At 40.2% G+C, this 17,444-nt stretch overlaps 1 protein-coding gene and 1 long non-coding RNA gene across 2 annotated transcripts in view; one reads left to right on the top strand and one right to left on the bottom strand.

Annotated features, from left to right (window-relative positions):
- LOC103730483 overlaps positions 1 to 17,444 on the bottom strand; it is a 55,907-nt gene that overhangs the window by 12,874 nt on the left and 25,589 nt on the right. The window lies entirely within an intron of this gene.
- The window catches only part of Ssh2 (slingshot protein phosphatase 2), a 297,577-nt gene that overhangs the window by 261,868 nt on the left and 18,265 nt on the right, over positions 1 to 17,444 (top strand). The window contains exons 11-12 of the mRNA XM_008828731.1: positions 9,235 to 9,281; positions 13,398 to 13,544. Of these exons, the coding sequence (XP_008826953.1) occupies positions 9,235 to 9,281; positions 13,398 to 13,544 (194 nt within the window). The remainder of the gene's footprint in view (positions 1 to 9,234; positions 9,282 to 13,397; positions 13,545 to 17,444) is intronic.

Here is a 17,444-nt window from a genome sequence, read left to right as displayed (position 1 = left end):
TTTAATTCTTTAAGTCTCAATGGGCTGTGTTTACTTCGGGTGGAGGGGGTCTTAAATTCCTCATCACTATCTGACCCGCTTCCCTCAGAGCCAGAACATTCATCACAGGGCCCTGGGCCCTCAGATGGCTCGATTTCAGTTTCCTCGGAGAGGCCAGTTTCGTTTTTGTCACGGCTCCGGGTAACAGGAAAGGTTAAAATAGGAGCCTTGAGCCTTTTATGTTTTTGTTTCTCAGTTTTTAATTTGTCTCTCTCTCTAGGAGAAATGGTCAGGGTAAGTAGCTCGGTGTCAAGAGCCTGTATTTCCTTGACTAGTTGCAGATGTTCCCTCTTTTGTTCAAGAATATTATGAAGAGAGGAAACATCTTGGGTAAGGGAAACTTTGGCCCGATGAAGGGGATCTGAGTGTGGTGTTTTTGAAAGGGGGAAGTTATAATTATAAGGTGGTGGCCTAGAGCCTTCAGAAAAATGTTATTGAATAGGTTAATGCTGTTGTAATGAAATGCTTCTTTTAATTAAAAAATAAATAAATAAAAAATAAAAAATAAATTGACTATGGCAAAAATATTTATACTGAGGAAATTAGCAAATACTACAACTTAGGGTTTTCTTCCCTTAGGTTGTAAAATATTTCATCCTCTTTATTATATCAGAGTCAAAAATGTCATTGTGCTATCCTTTCATACAGTATCTCTAAGTAGGATAAATTTTTACACCTTTCAAGTCTACCAAATGTATCTAAGACCTGATACATTTCAGCAGAGCAAGTGGGAACTACTTGTAACTGAAAGACTATTGGACTTTACTTACTGGCTTTTTGGTGGTGCCAAAGCTGAGTGAGATCCAGGGCTTTGAAACCTGTTAAGCATATGCTTTACCATTGAGTTACATCCTCAGCCCTGGACTTAAATACTTTTCATGATTACCAAAGAGTCAGTGACTAAAAATTGTGCTTCACAGTTTGCAAACATTCACTGACCTCTAATTGCCTCGGGGAAGACACCCCACACATGGATTAGGAAGGCTTCTAATGCCTAGAGTTCTAGTTACATCTGTAGACAGTAGTGGGAGCAAGGTAAGCAAGGATACTTCAGACCAAGGAATAATGCTAAAACTTCATTTTTGTTTCCATTTCCCACACACTTTGGCCAAAAATGGTAACAAAGAACTAAAGTAATTGGTTTGAATTTCACTTCCTTTCTCTGATAAAGACATTTGTGAACTGTGAAATGATTAGAAGCTAAGAAACAGGGTAGAAGGATAAATTCACAGAAACTGATTTAATTGGATCAGCTCATTCTGAACATTCAGGAGTTTATTTTGCTAGGCAATCACTTTGTGCCATTGAAAGCTTTGCCCTGAGTTAATCCATTGACATTCTAGAGTATATTTTTCTCTAGTTTGATTCATGTGGACCATAGCTCTGAAATTACTCATGCAAATCTGTGAACTTACGGGGGAATCTTCTTTTCCAGAACTTTATCTTAGGTAAATACCAGCCTTTCCAGTGCTAAGAAACCTGTTTGTTGTCTCTTATGTATACTTCCATGAGATCTCAAAAATACCTACTCTGCCAGGTATAGTGGCACACACCTTTAATCTCAGCACTCAGGAAGCAGAGGCAGGAAGATCTCTGTGAGATGGAGACCAACCTGATCTACATAGTGAGTTCTAGGCCAGCTAGAACTACAGGGAAAGACTGTCTCAAATAAATAAATAAATCCTCCTCCTATTATTGGAAAGAATCTTTGAGTTGTCTTTAGAAAACTTAGTAGCTGTCATTCAAATGGGCCCTGCCCTCTGCCTCTCTGTAATGTGAATGAATTTTTATGAAGGACAAATGATAGTAGCCAAAAAGAGTTCATGCTAGAAAGTAACCAAAACTGACTGTGAATGTAGCCTAGTTGGTAAGTGTTTGCCTCTCATGCATGATGCCCTGGGTCCATTCCCCAACACCATACACACAAAAGATGTGGGCCTCACTGATATCAAATAGAGCCAGCTTCTGACATATCAGCCTATTTTTTTCCACACATTCTTCTTTATGTCCCTGGTCCCAACTCCCTCCATAATTGCCACCTTTTTAACCCTCTTTTCAAATGGTACATTTTAAGTTATACAAGCAAAATTTTTGTGTGTTTTTGAGACAGAGTATCACTGTGTAGCTCTGAATGGCCTGGAACTCACCTCATAGAGCAGGCTAGCCTAGAACTCACAGATTACAAGTATATGCCACCACACCCAGTTTAGAGTTCTTACTTAATTTATGTGTATGTATACCTGCTTGTCTCTATGTGCATCACGTGTGCTAGGCCCATAGAGGACAAAAGAAGGTATCATATCCCCTGGAGCTAGAGTTTCAGGCAGTTGTAAGCTACCTGATGTGACTGCTGGGAACCAACCTGGGTCCTCTGCAAGAGTAACAAGTGCTGTTTAACTGCTGTACCATCTCTAGTCTCAAGTTCTTACTTTTCTTGAAACAGGGTCTCCCTATAGCCCCAGCTGGCCTGGAACCACTATATAAAATGGGCTGGCCTCAATCTCACAGAGATCCATCTGCCTCTGCCTCAGTCTCATAAGTGCTGGTATTAAAGGTGTGCACTACCACACCCAGCCCCAAGTTCTTACTTTTTAAATGTATATCTGTATATTGTGTGTGTGTGTGTGTGTGTGTGTTGCCTACATGTATGTAAGTGTAGCCATGTTGTGCAATGCCCATAGAGATCAGAAGAAGGTGAAATGCATGAAGAGGTTGTCTTAACATCATTTTTTTTTTTTGGTCTTTTTGAGACAGGGTCTCCCTGTAGCCCCAGCTGTCCTAGAACTCACTATGTAGACCAGGCTGGCCTTGAACGCACAGAGATCCGCCTGCCTCTGCCTCCCGAGTGCTAGGATTAAAGGTGCGTGCCACCACGCCTGGCATTTAAGGTCAGAGGAGGGCTTCAGATTCCCCTGGAACTGGAGTTAAGGAGGGTTCGTAGGCACCATGTGGGTGCTGGGAATCAAACCCGGGTCCTCTGCAAGAGCAGTCAGTACTCTTAACCACTGAGGCATCTCTCCAGCCCCTTAACATCTTTTTATACTTGGTGGATTCCTCTCTTTTGCCTCACTATACTCTATCTAAACCCCTTTTTCTTCTCCAGTGAGTGTACACTTTCCCAGCAGTTGACATTAAAAAAAGAAGTCTTAGGCCAGGCATGGTGGTGCACGCCTTTAATCCCAGCCCTTGGGAGGCAGAGGCAGGTGGATCTTTGTGAGTTCGAGGCCAGCCGGACAGCTGGGGCTACAGGGAGACCCTGTCTCAAAAAGAAAAAAAAAAAAAAAAAAAAAAAAAGAAGTCTTAGCTTCAAATTGCAGTATTATTTTTCTGCAAAGTCATCTCATCTCATGCATAACTGCCATGCCTGGAGTTCACCCAGATTTTGTGAAGAGAGGCAGTAGTTCCTCCCTTTGGAAGAATGCTCAGCTCTGCATTATACTGCACAGAGATCTGTTTATTCAGAAAGGTATCCAGCTGGCATGGAGAAGGAATGTTCAGAAGATAGTTTAAAGAAAATTTGCAGTGAAAAGAAAAGATTGATAGGTAGAAAGCCAGGATGTTATTAGGAAAATTGGTTCATCTAAAACCCTTATACATGCATACAACCTGAGCTGGAAACCTTGGTTCAACCAGATTTCATTATCAACAGCTCTCCTGGAAGGTTATTGGATTTGGCTGAGAAAAAGCTACATGTGAATAGAGACCTTTTGCCAAAAAAGCAACTTTTTTTAGCTGAGCAAGAGAAACACAAGAGTATTGGACACAAAGTAATTTTGCCTGTGAATAAAGTGGCAGGATTTTTATTGTTGATTGTCTTTTTCAAGATTTGATATTTCAAATTCTTTTGAGAAGATTCCTTTTCAAATAAAAATTCAGCCTCAAGCTGGTTATACTCCTAGGTAGAGAGAGATAGTGTCTGAATAGATGAAACAGTCTTAAAGTGGGTTATTTTTGTCATAGTCATAGTTTTTACCCCTGAATTGGAGGTGTATGGTATAAACTTCTCTCTCTTTTTAAAAAAATTTTTTTTATTTTATGTGTATGAGTATCACTTGCATGTATGTAAGTGCATTCCTGTTGTACAAAACCTCTAGAGCTCAGAAGGGGACATCGGATCCCCTGGAATTGGAGTTACGGACAGTTATTAGCCACCATGTGGGTGCTGGGAATGGAACCCAGGTCCTCTGTAAGAGCACTCAGTGCTCTGAATGACTGAGCCATCTCTCCAGCCCCAGTATAAACTTCTCTTAAGAGGAAAGGTAGGGAGTCCAGCATGATGCTTCAATGGGTAAAGGCACTTTCCCCCACACCTAATGACCTGAGTTCAATCCCTAGGACCCACAAGATGAAGAACTGACCCTTGAAAGCCATCCTTTAACCTCTACATGCATGCCATAGTATGCATGTGCACGCACACGTGCGTGCACACACATTAATAATAATAATAAATACAATAAATATAACTTTTAAAAAAATTAGTGCTGGGGGTGTACCTCAGTTGGTAGAATCCTTGTCTAGCATAATCACAGCCCTGGGTTCAACACCCAGCACCACATTAATTGGGCTTACTGGTACACCCCTGCAATCCCAATAATCAGGAGGTGAAAACAGAAAGATCAGAGGTTCAAGGTCAGTGGGGCTTCCAAGATGCCTTAGCAGGTAAAGGCACTTGCTTCCAAGCCTGATGACCTTAGTTTGATCTCCAGAATACCCATGGTGGAAGGAGAGAACCAACTCCTGCAAGCTGTCCTCTGACCTTTACACAGGCACTGCAGCCCCTGTTGCACTTGCAGACACATATACACAAATAAAATGTCATTTTTTTAAAATATGAGTTTTTCTTATTGTAACAAGATTTTTTCTATCTAGACAGAATTCTGCAAATTATTTAGATTTCTAAATTAAGAAGTGAAGAGCTAAGCTGGGTGTAGTGGCACAAACTTTTAATCTAGCACTCGGGAGACAGAAGCAGGCAGATTTCTGTGAGTTCAAGGCCAGCCTGGTCTACATGGTGAGTCCAATCCAGCTGGAACTACAGAGACCCTGTCTCAAAAATACAATGCCCCCTCAAAAAAAAGGAAGTGAAGGGCTGGGGAGATGACTCAGCAGTTACACATACTTACTGCTCTTGCAGAGTACCTGAGTTTGATTTCCCTCATAATTGCCTATATCTCCAGCTTCAATAGATCAATCGCCCTCTTCTGACTTCTACAAGTAGTACACACATATATACAAACCCATACAAATACAAATATACATATATATATACACATAATTTAATAATAATTTTTAAAGGAGTGAAGTAGCTGCATTTCCCTGACTGATTTGGGTGCCTGACCCTTACTGTTTGGTGTCTGTCTCCTGGAAGGCCTTTGTAGTTACTTGGTGCTAGGCCAGTTTTCTCGGGTTGAGCATAGAACTTTAAGAATCCTCCATGGTGCCAGGCATGGTGGCACACACTTTTACTCCCAGTACTAGCAGAGGCTGGTGGATATCTGTGGAATTGAAGCTAGCCTGGTCTACATATCAAGTCCCAGGCCAGCTGGAGCTGCAGGGAGACCCTGTCTCAAAAAGGGGGAAAAAAAGAATCTTCCATGGTTTTTGAAAACAAGTGAACCTAGCTAGCCTCATCGTCAGGCATCACCTTTTGAATTTTTCTTAAATAGAACTTTAACACACTTCCCCCCAGTTCAACATTCTGATTATAGGTCATTTGTAATATGATGATAATGTTTATATAACAGTTGATGATTTTCAAAGTGCTTCATTTATTTGATCTATTAAAAAAAATTGCTGACCTTTTTTGTGCCAAAAGAGAAATGAACCATATCAGAGAGTTACTCAAAGAAGACTAATGGAATAAGAATATAGAAGTGACCCCTGATTAGATAGCTAGAAGACATTGTTAATAACATTAGCAAGAGAGATGAGGGCAGAGTTCAAAGTGCTACAGATTAGGACATGTGGGAAATAATGTAAGAGAAAAAGTGAGAAATGGGGCTGGAAAGATGGCTCAGCAGTTAAGAGCACTGATTACTCTTGCTGAAGACTCAGATTTGATTCCCAGCACCCACATGGGGACTAACAACCATTCTTAACTCCAGTTCCAGGGGTCTGTTGCCCTCTTCTGGCCTCCATGAACATTGCACACATGGATACACTTACATGCAAGCAAAACATTCATACACATAAATAAAGTGAGAATTGACCATATGTGTATGAATCTTGCTCTGGTGAGAAGGGAAAAATCACTGTTGAGCGGTTTTAGAATGGAGAAAGAGCTGACATTTTAACATACATGGAATAAGCTTTTTTCTTTATATGTGCATGTGCACACATTCCTGCCATGCTATGCATGGGCGGGGGGTGGGGGGTCAGAGGACTACTTGCAGGAGTCAGTTCTTTTCCCACTTGGGCTCCAGGGTTAAACTCCTGCTGTCAGTCTTGGGCCATCACACCAGCCCAGTATGGGATAAACTACGAATATAATTTGAAAAGGTATCTGTTACACAGGACTGAAGTGAGAAGGGTATTCCTTTCTTACCAATAAAGAAAGGACAGAAAGCAGTTTGTCCTTTGCTGCTCATGGTAGGAGGAAAGTCAGAACTTCAGCTCAACTTTTCCCATGCTAATTCCATTTAGTACATCTAATTTTGAAATAGGTAAACTCTTACTGAGCCATCTCTCCAGCTCCTACTAATTAATTTTAAAGAAACCTTGATAAGACAGAGATGTGACAGGTACAAAAGTATAAAGAGTGCAAACTCAGCATGGCCAAATAAGGGGATAAACAAGCATTGTATGCTTCCTCATTTAATGCCATAGGGCATACACAACATCACCCTTGGAATATAATCTGACAAATCCAGATAATAGGCAAGTCTCCAAGATAACAGTCTACAAAAATGCCAATACTGTGAAGGACAAAATTTTTTTTAATTAGAGCAGAATTAGAAGCATGGCAAGCATGTGCAAAATACAATCCTGGAAGAAAATAATTCAATTCTAGATTAACTAAGTATAAAGGGCATTTAGCAGGGGCTGGATTTGGGGAGATTTGGGAATGGTTGTTTTTGTGAGGCAGGATCTTCCTGTAGTCCCAGCTGGCCTGGAACTCTCTACGTAGACCAGGCTTGCCTCACTCTCACAGAAATCCATCTGCTTCTGCCTCCTGAGTGCTGGGAATAAAGATGTGTGCCAACACACTTACCATGAATAGTATATTAATGTATTAGTTATGTATTGGGTGTGATTAGGTATGTTTTGGGTGTCTACTGGGTAATATGTAAGAAAATTTTCTTGAATGATATATGTTCTAATATTGTATCATAATCCACAAATGACTTTCAAATGGTCCTGTGGGAAGGGGAGTATATACATATATTGAAAGAAAGGGGGGAAAGGAAGATAAAGTAAATGTGGCAAAATATTAACAATTGATTTGCCTTTCTGGTAATCTGTAGAGCCCCTGCCAAGTTTGCCGTTTATCCCTGTTTTAAAATTTTTGCATATCATATTTCCTTCCTTTATTCTTACTTATGTTATTGAGTGAGACAAAGTTGTGCTTTATAAATCAGGCTAGCCTGGATACAACTCACTGTGAAGCCCAGAGTAACCTCAAACTCTCAGCAGTCCTCCTGCCTCAGTCTCCTGTGTGATGGGATTATAGGCATGAGCTTTTCCCTCTTTTATTTCATTCTCTAAAGCTGTATGTACACACCTTGCCCCTCAACTTCTTAGAAGTAATATAATAAGCTAGAAATATGGACTTTCAAATTTGATCTGGATTTGCTTCATTATGATACTATTTTCTTCACTCAATAAACATTTATTGAGCACCTGGTTGGTGTCAGATAGTGTACAAGATGTACAGGTTGCTGGGTACTGGAGAGATGGCTCAGCAGTTAAGAGCTCTGGCTGCTCTTACAGAGGACCTGGATTCAGTTTCCAGCACCCATGTGGCAGCTAACAACTGTCCATAACTCCAGTTCCAGGGAATCTGATGCCTTCTTCTGGCTCCGTGGGTGGGTACTGTATGACATGGTGCACTTATATACATGCAGGGAATTTTGAAAAGGCTGTACATGGGTGTGGAGAGATGGCTTGGCAGTTAAGAGCACTGGCCGCTCTTACAGAGGACCTGGCCAGGTTCAATTCCCAGCAACTAACAAACATCCCCAATTCCAGTTGTGGGGAGAATGCCCTCTTCTGACCTCCCTAGGCACTGTACAACGTGGGTGCGCTTACATACATGCAACCAATACATTCATACACACAAAATAAAAATAATAAAAATAAAATTTTCTTGGTCTTTTTGAGACAGGGTCTCCCTGAAGCCCCAACTGGCTTGGAACTCACTATGTAGACCAGGCTGGCCTCAAACTCACAGAGATCCACCTGCCTCTGCCTCTTACGTACTGGGACTAAAGGCGTGTACCACCACATCCAGCTCTTAAAAAATATTTTTTTGCCAGGCGTGGTAGCACACGCCTTTAATCCCAGCACTCAGGAGACAGAGGCAGGCGGATCTCTGTGAGATCAAGGCTAGCCTGGTCTACATAATGAGTTCCAGGACAGCTGGGATTACAGGGAGACCCTGTCTCAAAATGACTTAAATATATATTTTTTTCTAAGATATAGTGTTTCCATAAGAAACTATAGACCTGGTTTTTGCACTAAAAGAGCTAACATTACAGTAGAAGAAATGAATAGAAAAATGAGTGTTTCATAGGTATTCAAGTACAAATTCTGATACGTGCTACTATGCATGAGAATAACAGACTTCTAGCATAGATTGGATCAGAGGCAAAGGCATTTCTCCTTTTCTATGATCTTGAGTAAAAATAGCTTGAATTTAATGGGCATCAATTTTCTCTTTATAAAAAACTGAGGATAAAAGCCAGGTGTGATAGCTCAAGCTATAATCCCATCACTTGGGAGGTAGAAACAGGAGTTCAAGGCCAACCTAGGCAGAGAACCTGTCTCAGAAAAGGAAAACAACCGGGAAAAGAAAATTTACTCTTACCATTTATGAAAACTAAATGTGATAGCATCAGGTTCCTGGCATTTAGGTATTGAGTAGACGTTAGTGGCCCTCTCTTTAGATGCTCGCTTCTTTCCCCCACAGTACTCTTTCAAGTATTGTGTTTAGTTGATTTACTAATACTCACCAACCTTGTCTGTTTCGCTCCATAGGGCTCCGAATGGAATGCCTCCAACTTAGAGGACTTACAGAACCGAGGGTGAGCACATGGAACAATTGCTAACAATTGTTCAATGTATTTTCCTATCTAAGTATCAATTGGTAACTTCAGTTGCTTTCAGTTGACTCTAATCAGGTATAATCTTACAAAAATTTAAACAGCTATTCTCTCAGCTGCTTGATCCTCTTACTCCCCAAGAAAGATCAACTGCATTAATGGAAGGCCTTTCAAAAGCAAATTATAAAGTGTTTGGTGCTCTTTAAAATCAAATGTATCTCGGGAAACAGAGGCAAGCAGATCTCTTATGAGTTCAAAGCCAGCCAGCCTGGTCTCCGTAGCTAATCCAGGCCAGCTGTGGCTACAGGGAGACTCTTGTCTCAAAAAAGACCAAAAAAAAAAAAAAAATCATCAACTGTATGCTGGGTGTGGTGACCACACACTTTCCATCCCAGCACTTGGAAGGCAGAGGCAGGTGGATCTCTGTGAGTTAAAACGAGCCTGGTCTACATAGTAAGTCCCAGGTCAGCTGGGACTACAGGGGGACCTTGTCTCAAAAAGACCAAAAAATAAAAAGATAAAATCAAATCCATGTGATGGAGGTATAGCTCAGTGGTTGAGTAGAAGAGGAGAATGAATCATATCTGGAGTTTGCCATGGTAGGTGACTCCCGTGCATGCATGCTTCCTACATTCCCTTCTGCCTGACAAGTAGGGTGTTTCATAATTATTAAAATGAGCTTAAAGCAGTTTTCATACAGAAATTCTAAGGGAGAAAAATCTAGCTGCTGAGTTGAAGTTTATGTATAAAAATAAATATAACTTGGAAATTTTAAGAAAGGCTTGAGCCTAGAGCTTTTAGTCAGAGAATCTATCTTCATCTTATGAATTTATATCTACCTGACTCAAAGCTTTATACCAAGGTGATGCTCAGTGTGAATGAATGCTAGAGAAAATCATACACATATAAGAACTATAATTTGCCTAATGACAGATAAAGGGAGGAAATCAACTAGTAAATGGGACTGAGAATTTGAAGACCTCATTCTGTGTCTTCTATTTTCCCTCTTTGGTCCTGGAAAGCTTAAACTTAAATTGTTTACCAGTTAGGATCTTTGAACGGACACTTGAAGGATGAGGACCCCTGATTGAACCTGAAAAACAACATTGAATCTGCTTATCTGTAGAGGTCTACTGAATATTTCTTTGGGAATGAGGCAGAGTTTTTGACAGCTTCCAAAGTTGTGAAGTTTTAAAGTTCTATCATTCTAGAAAACTTAGATATACTATTCAGTATGAAATACAAGATTGGACATAGCAATGCTTGCCAAATGCACTATAATCACATTATGTACACATACACTGAGATTTTAGAATATAACCCTAGCTAGAGATGAGAGTTGTCCATCTCATCTGCTTCTTTTTTTTAAGGTGATTTTTTTTTTTAAGTTTTAAACTGATATATAAAAATTGCATACATTAATGAGGTACCATGTTTTATTTGGGCACATATATACATTATATGTTTTAAATCAAGTTAATCATTATCTGTCTCCTTGAACATTTGCCAAGTCTTTCCAGTGAAAACTTTCTAAATCTTCCTTTCTAGCCTTTTTTTTTTGAGACAGGGTCTCCCTGTAGCCCCAGCTGGCCTGGAACTCTCTATGTAGACCAGGCTGGCCTTGAACTCAGAGAGATCTGCCTGCCTCTGCCCCCCAAGTGCTGGGATTAAAGGCATGTGCCACCACGCCCAGCTCTTTCTATCTTTTTAAAATGTACAAGACATCATTATCCATAATCAGCCTATTGCGGAATAGCACACATCATTTACTTCTTATAAGGCTAAGCTACAAAACGCACCTGTATCTTGTTGTCTTGAAAAACAAAATGGTTGGATGCATAAACATCTACTTAGATACTATTTCTTAAAGTCAGTGGGTCTTAAACTTTAATGTATGAACAAATATAGTTCATGGGTCTGTACATAAAGCTATCTGTATATGTTCCTTGCATGTAAAATACTTACAATATTTTAAAGTGTAATTTTGACCTTAAGGTCATTTCCACACAGCCCTCTGACTCCAGAAACTAACCCAGGTGCTGTGCCACATAAAGTCACAGCATTGCTGATGGGCAAAGACGTTTCAAGGAGTTGAGTACCAATCAACAGTGGCTGCTTTCATCTCTGAAAAGAATAGGAAGTTCTACCCTGTCTAGAGAGATAGTGCCATAATCCATTACTGAGGTATAGGATTGGAAGTAGGACTTTTTTGTGGGGTTTTTTGTTGTTGTTTGTGTGTGTGTGTGTGTGTGTGTGTTTGCCCAAGGAGGCCAAAAAAGGGCATCAGATCCTCTGGAGCTGGAGTTACAGGTAGTTATAAGCTCCTCAACATGGGTGCTGCGAACTGAACTCAGGTCCTCTGGAAAAACAGCAAGCACTCTTAACACTGAGCCATCTCTCCATCCCTTCATTTTTATTTTAAATGAAATAAGTATGCTTGGTTTTGCTTCTAACTCTTTTATTTTTTTAATATTTTATTTTTACTTTACGTGTATGACTGTTTTGCCTGCACATATGTAGGTGCACTGTATGTGCAGTGTTTGTGGAGGCCATAAAAGAGTGCTGGATCCCCTGGAACTGGAGTTAAGGACATTAGCCACCATGTGGGTGCTGGGAACTAAACCCCTGGGCCTCTGGAAGAGCAGCAAGTGATCTTAACCACTGAGCCATCTCTCCAGCCCATAACCATTTTATTGAATGCAACTCATTTACAATATATAATTTGGTGGGTTTCAGTAAATGTTTCTGAGTTGTGCAAACTAATAAATTTAGAACCTTTTTCATACCAAAAAGAGAACATCTACACTTTCTCAATCATATTTACTTTCTTCCCAATCCCTAGATACCGCTGGATGTCATCAGCTGGCAGCCACTTTCTGGCTATCATGAATAATGCCACTATGATTATTGGTGCTGGAGTGGACTAATGTTTGTGTCATATAGTGACTGCTTTAACCTTTTTGGAAGTTGCTATTTTCCACAGCAGTTGCACCATTTTGCATTCCTACTGTGTGCTTACTTTTTAAATTTAAAAACTCATTTCTGAGGCTGGAGAGATGGCTCAGCGGTTAAGAACACTGGTTGTTCTTGCAGAAGACCTGAGTTTGAATCCCAGCACCCACGTGGCAGCTAACAACTGTCCGTAACTCCAGTTTCAGGGGATCCAATGTCCTCTTCTGTCCTCCACCAGCATTGCACAACACAGGTGCACTTACCTCATACAGTGTTATGCATAATACTCATACACATAAAATAAAAATAATAAATAAAATGTTTTTTTTAAATAAAGAAAATAAAACTCATTTCTACTAGTAGACTTTGATGCCAACTTAAATTCATGTCTTAGAAAAAAAAAAAGGCCTTAACCACCAAGTGCTGGGTACTGACTCTCTTCCTGTAGTCCTCTTTTTTTTTTAAACTTCAAAGATTGAGTTTGTGGAGCCCCCACATTTGGTTATGGGAAGGGAAGCTGCTTCTGCAGAGAGAAGTGAGTCTGTGTTTTACGTTGGAGTAAATTCTAGTGATGTCTAAGTCTATACAACATTGAGGGGGAAAAAATCTTTGGTAAATTAAACCCAAGCATGTATTGAGGTGGTGTAGCAAGAGAGATTAGAGGAGATTTTTTAGGAGAGAAACTCTTTTCTGCAAGCATGTCAGTATGGGAGAGCCTTCAACATTTCTGCTGCCATAGCAGCCAGGAGTGCAGCCAGAGAGCTGAGAAACTCTCACATCCAGCTTTCCTCAGACCCTCCAGTTCTGGCCTCATTGCCTTCATGAAGAAAGTAACGAAGCAAAGCCTAGCCATCTGGCATTTAGAAAAATAGGAATAAATTTTCCCTTTTTCTCTTGGAGTATATGTCAGTAGTCTGATTTTATACAAATAACTTCCAAAGAAGTAATTTTAGTGACAGAAATTGCTAGGTCCTGAGTCTTGGGTTGATTCTTGAGCATAAATAGGAGGGTTGTTTCCAAGAGACTATCAAAGACAAGATTGTGTAACCATACAGAAACTGAAAATGGAATTTAGGTATTGAACATGGCTGGGAATAGGGTTTAGCTTGAGTAACAGAGCACACGTTCTCCCTTGGTTCCTCACAGGGTACGGTATATCTTGAATGTCACTCGAGAGATAGACAACTTCTTCCCTGGAGTCTTTGAATATCATAACATCCGGGTATATGATGAAGAGGCAACGGATCTCCTGGCTTACTGGAATGACACTTACAAATTCATCTCTAAAGCAAAGTGAGTCCCACACACATTCTGATCCCTGTTCCTAGTGTACACATGGCTGCGCTGGGGGGTATAGATAACTTATTGATGGTACTCAGTAGAAAAATAAAGAAAAAAAGGAACTGAGATTTTATAATCCTAGACAAAATACTAGTGATCTAACACTTTTCCTTTAAGTAAATGAAGTCCCTTAGATAAAGATAACCTCATATAATCTTGTTTTCTATTAAGCACAAAATTGAAGAAAATGAAATTCACTGTAGCTAAAGAAAAAAATTGGAAATCAGAGAAATTTTAAATTAACTTCTTCAGTTTCCATTGGGATATTTGTAAATTGTGTAGCAGAAATTATTACAGGTAGGTGAGTCCCTGGCCTTTCTGAATACAAGGGGAGAAACAGTAAGCTTTGGAAAGCTCCCATTCATCAGTTCTGTTGTTGATAACTCTTAAGTGGTAAGAGTTTTACCTAACCTGCAAGGATGTCATCTTCAGATTAACTGATGCTTGGACCCTTGGACTTTGAGGACTTCTTGCCCATATTATTCATCCTTCACTAGAGGAACCATAAGAGAGTCTCTTGGCCATGTCCCTCTTCAGAAAGGAATACATCTAAGCCATCTGCAGTAGATAAGAAAGACTTCTGTTTTTAACTTCCTTCAGGAATCTCTCCACACTTCTCTTAAGACCTTTCCTAATCAGGACAGTCTTCTTAGTTATCCTGAATTTTCATACTCTAGCCTTGAGCCTATTCCTTTTGCCTCTAGCCAGCACCAGAAGGTATTTTATTCTCTTGAAGCCTATTGGTGAATTATTCCTGGTAATAATACCATTCATGGCATGCTTACTCTGTGCAATCACTGTATATGCATCTCTTGTATAATATTTTCTAAATTCCAAAGAGGCCAATGCTGTTGTCATCCTGTATAAATGAGGGCAAACCACAGAGGTGTTATATAACAAGTGCTAGAGATAGGATTTGGGCCAGAGTTATGTCTAGTTCAGAGTCTATAAGTGTGCAGGAATAGTCCAGTTCCATCAGAAAAGAGAAGCAGAAAGACAAAGCAAGCAGTCAGGGTCTCAGCTGAAGAAGGTATTGAGTTCATGTCAAGGTCCTGGTTGCCCTGAAAAGGAGGGCTGATCCCATTTATGATTAGGGAGACGCATAAAGCATCGAGGTTACCAATGGAGGCAGTCCTTGGGCTTCTGCAAGTGCAGGTCAGTCTGAAAGAGATACCCCCCTCAATGCTACATCCTGGGTACCTCCTGTGTCTCACCCTAATCAAGACCCCCTTGCTCCTAATTTTATGATGCCAAGCTTAATCCTACAGGGAGAGTCTGGGCTGAAATTGAAGCATGGGTTAGGTGAAAACTTAGATCCTTTTATTAAATAAATTAGAAGATATGCACTAAAAAGCCCAGTTAAAAATATGTCAAAGAGGTGCTTTCATGAGGAATGAATTTTATTTTTTTAGGCTTGTCTAAGTTTGAGCACTTCTATGCCTTGCAAGCATGGACCTAAAATTTGGTATGTTAAAGTTGTCAGAGCTCAATCAGAAAATACAGAGCACATGTCTACACTTTCATCTGACTCACTATGTGTTTGCATCCTAACTTTAATGAAAAGTCCTTTGGCAGGGGCGGTACTTGCCACCAAGCCTCATGACCTAAATTCAATCCCCAGAACCTACAAAGTAGAAGTTGAGATAACCAGATCCTGCAGTTTGTTCTCTGACTTCCACACGTGTACCATGGTATGTGTGCACATACTCGCACACATACAAAACCAGCAGTAGATAAATGTTAACCAGAAATTATTAACTGAAAAAATTATGGGGTGGACAGATAGATTGCTTAGTGGTTAAGACTGCTTTTTGTTCTTCCAGAGGACACAGGTTTGGTTCCCAGAACCCATATCCAGCAGCTCACAATCATCTGTAACTCCAGCTCCAGGGGATCCAACGTCTCCACTGGCACCTGCACTCATGTCCACATACCCACACACAGACACATAATTTTAAAATAAATAATTTTTTAAAATCATATGGTACCATACATAAAAGAAGTATTTCCTAGTCATTCTTGACAATTTAAACACATAGAGACATACATCACACCAACCTTAAGACACCAGAATTTTTCAGTTAATTGACAGGTAGGAGGCTAATCTTCCTTCTCTCTGAAACTATTTAAATTATTCCAGTCCAGGGGCAGTGAGGGTGTGTAAAAGCACTTGCTGCCAAGCCTGATGACCTTAGTTCAATCCCCAAGACTCACATGGTGGTAGGAGAGAACTGAGTTCTGCAAGTTGTCCTCAGACTTATACATACTCATGCCATGGCATGTACGACCCCCACCCCTGAAATAAATGCAGTTTAGAAAGAAATTATTTTTTAAAAATAAATAAAAAGAAAAACATGAAAGAAAGAAAGAAAGAAAAAGAGAGAAAGAAAGAAAAATGATTCCATTCTTGTAGCTTATCTGCTCACTCATTTTGGCAAGTGACTTGGGCTTCCTTGTATTGATGCTTAACTCTTTCACCTAACTGTGTCTCCAGAGAAGCAGGTTATAAGCTTCTGGAAGGAAGCTTGTCTACCATCACACAGTCAATGAGCAAATTAATTAAGTCTTTCCCTGAGGCTCATGCATACATATTTCGATTTATTGGAATAGTTACTTGGAAGGGTTCTAGAGCCCATGTGCAGTTCTTTTCTCTAGGTTTTAAATACTCTACATCAGTAGTTGTAAGAGCTAATTAGCAGAGCTATAAGTTTGTTCATGCATTTAACAAATATTTAATGACTTACTATGTGCTATAACACTGTGTTCTTAGAGTTAGCCTAAGTGAATACTGTTCATATACAAGGTAATTAACTTTGACTTGTTAAGACTGAAATATTTTGTTTGCTTCTTAGTATAGCTTTGTGGTAGCATCATTTTTTCTTCCTTCCCTTGCATTAAAAACAAGCAGGGAGCTAGGCATGGCAGTGCATGACTTTAATCCAAGCACTAGCTAGGGAGGCAGAAGCAGGCGGGTATCTCTGAGTTCGAGACCAGCCTGGTCTTCATAGCAAATCCATGCCAGCCAGGGCTATAGGGAGACCCCTGACCAAAAAAAACAGGGACTGGAGAGATGGCTCGGCGGTTAAGAACACTGACTGCTCTTGCAGAGGACCTGAGTTCAATTCCCAACACCCACATGGCGGCTACAAACCATCCTTAACTCCAGTTCCAGGGGAATCCGATGCCCTCTTCTGACCTCCGCAGCATTTCACAACACGGGTGCGCTCACATACATGCAGGCAATACACTCATACACATAAAATAAAAATAATAAAATATTTTTTAAAAAGACCCAAAACAAAAAAAAACAAACAGGGACTAAAGTGTAGCTCAGTGATATCATATGTGCTCAGTATGTGTGAAGCCCTGGGTTCAGTTTGAAACATCCCAAAACAGATAGACAGCTCTCCATTCTTCACTGAGAAAGCTCTGTGGTTCATTACATGCTTCCCTCCAGTTCCCTGGGACTGTGGTGGTATGTGAAAAGTAGTTTCCAGGGCTCTGACTGAATAGAGAAGAAAGTTGGTTTCATCTGTCCTTTCCTCTAGGGACAGAACCCTTACTGGGAACTTTAACCAGAAACAACTCTAATATTTGAATAAATTAGGTGAATCACTGCTACACCTGTAACTCAGGAGCATGCCAACCAGGAAGTATGCCTGGGGGCTATGAGGGAACCAGCCTCTCCACATAGGAAATGCAGTCTCTAAATGCAGAATGCTCCCTCTGCACTCTTTGGCATTCTTTGCACTTACCACATTGAATTTTAATCATCTGTTTCTCTCACTGAATCCTTTAGGAAAAAAGCTGTGTGTTAAGTTTCCTCTGAATCTTGCACATTATTTTACATAT

The sequence above is a fragment of the Nannospalax galili genome, unplaced genomic scaffold (assembly GCF_000622305.1).
Source record: "Nannospalax galili isolate Female #2095 unplaced genomic scaffold, S.galili_v1.0 scaffold212, whole genome shotgun sequence".
In the NCBI taxonomy this organism is placed as follows: Eukaryota; Metazoa; Chordata; class Mammalia; order Rodentia; family Spalacidae; genus Nannospalax; species Nannospalax galili.
This window is presented reverse-complemented; position numbering and strand designations above follow the sequence as displayed.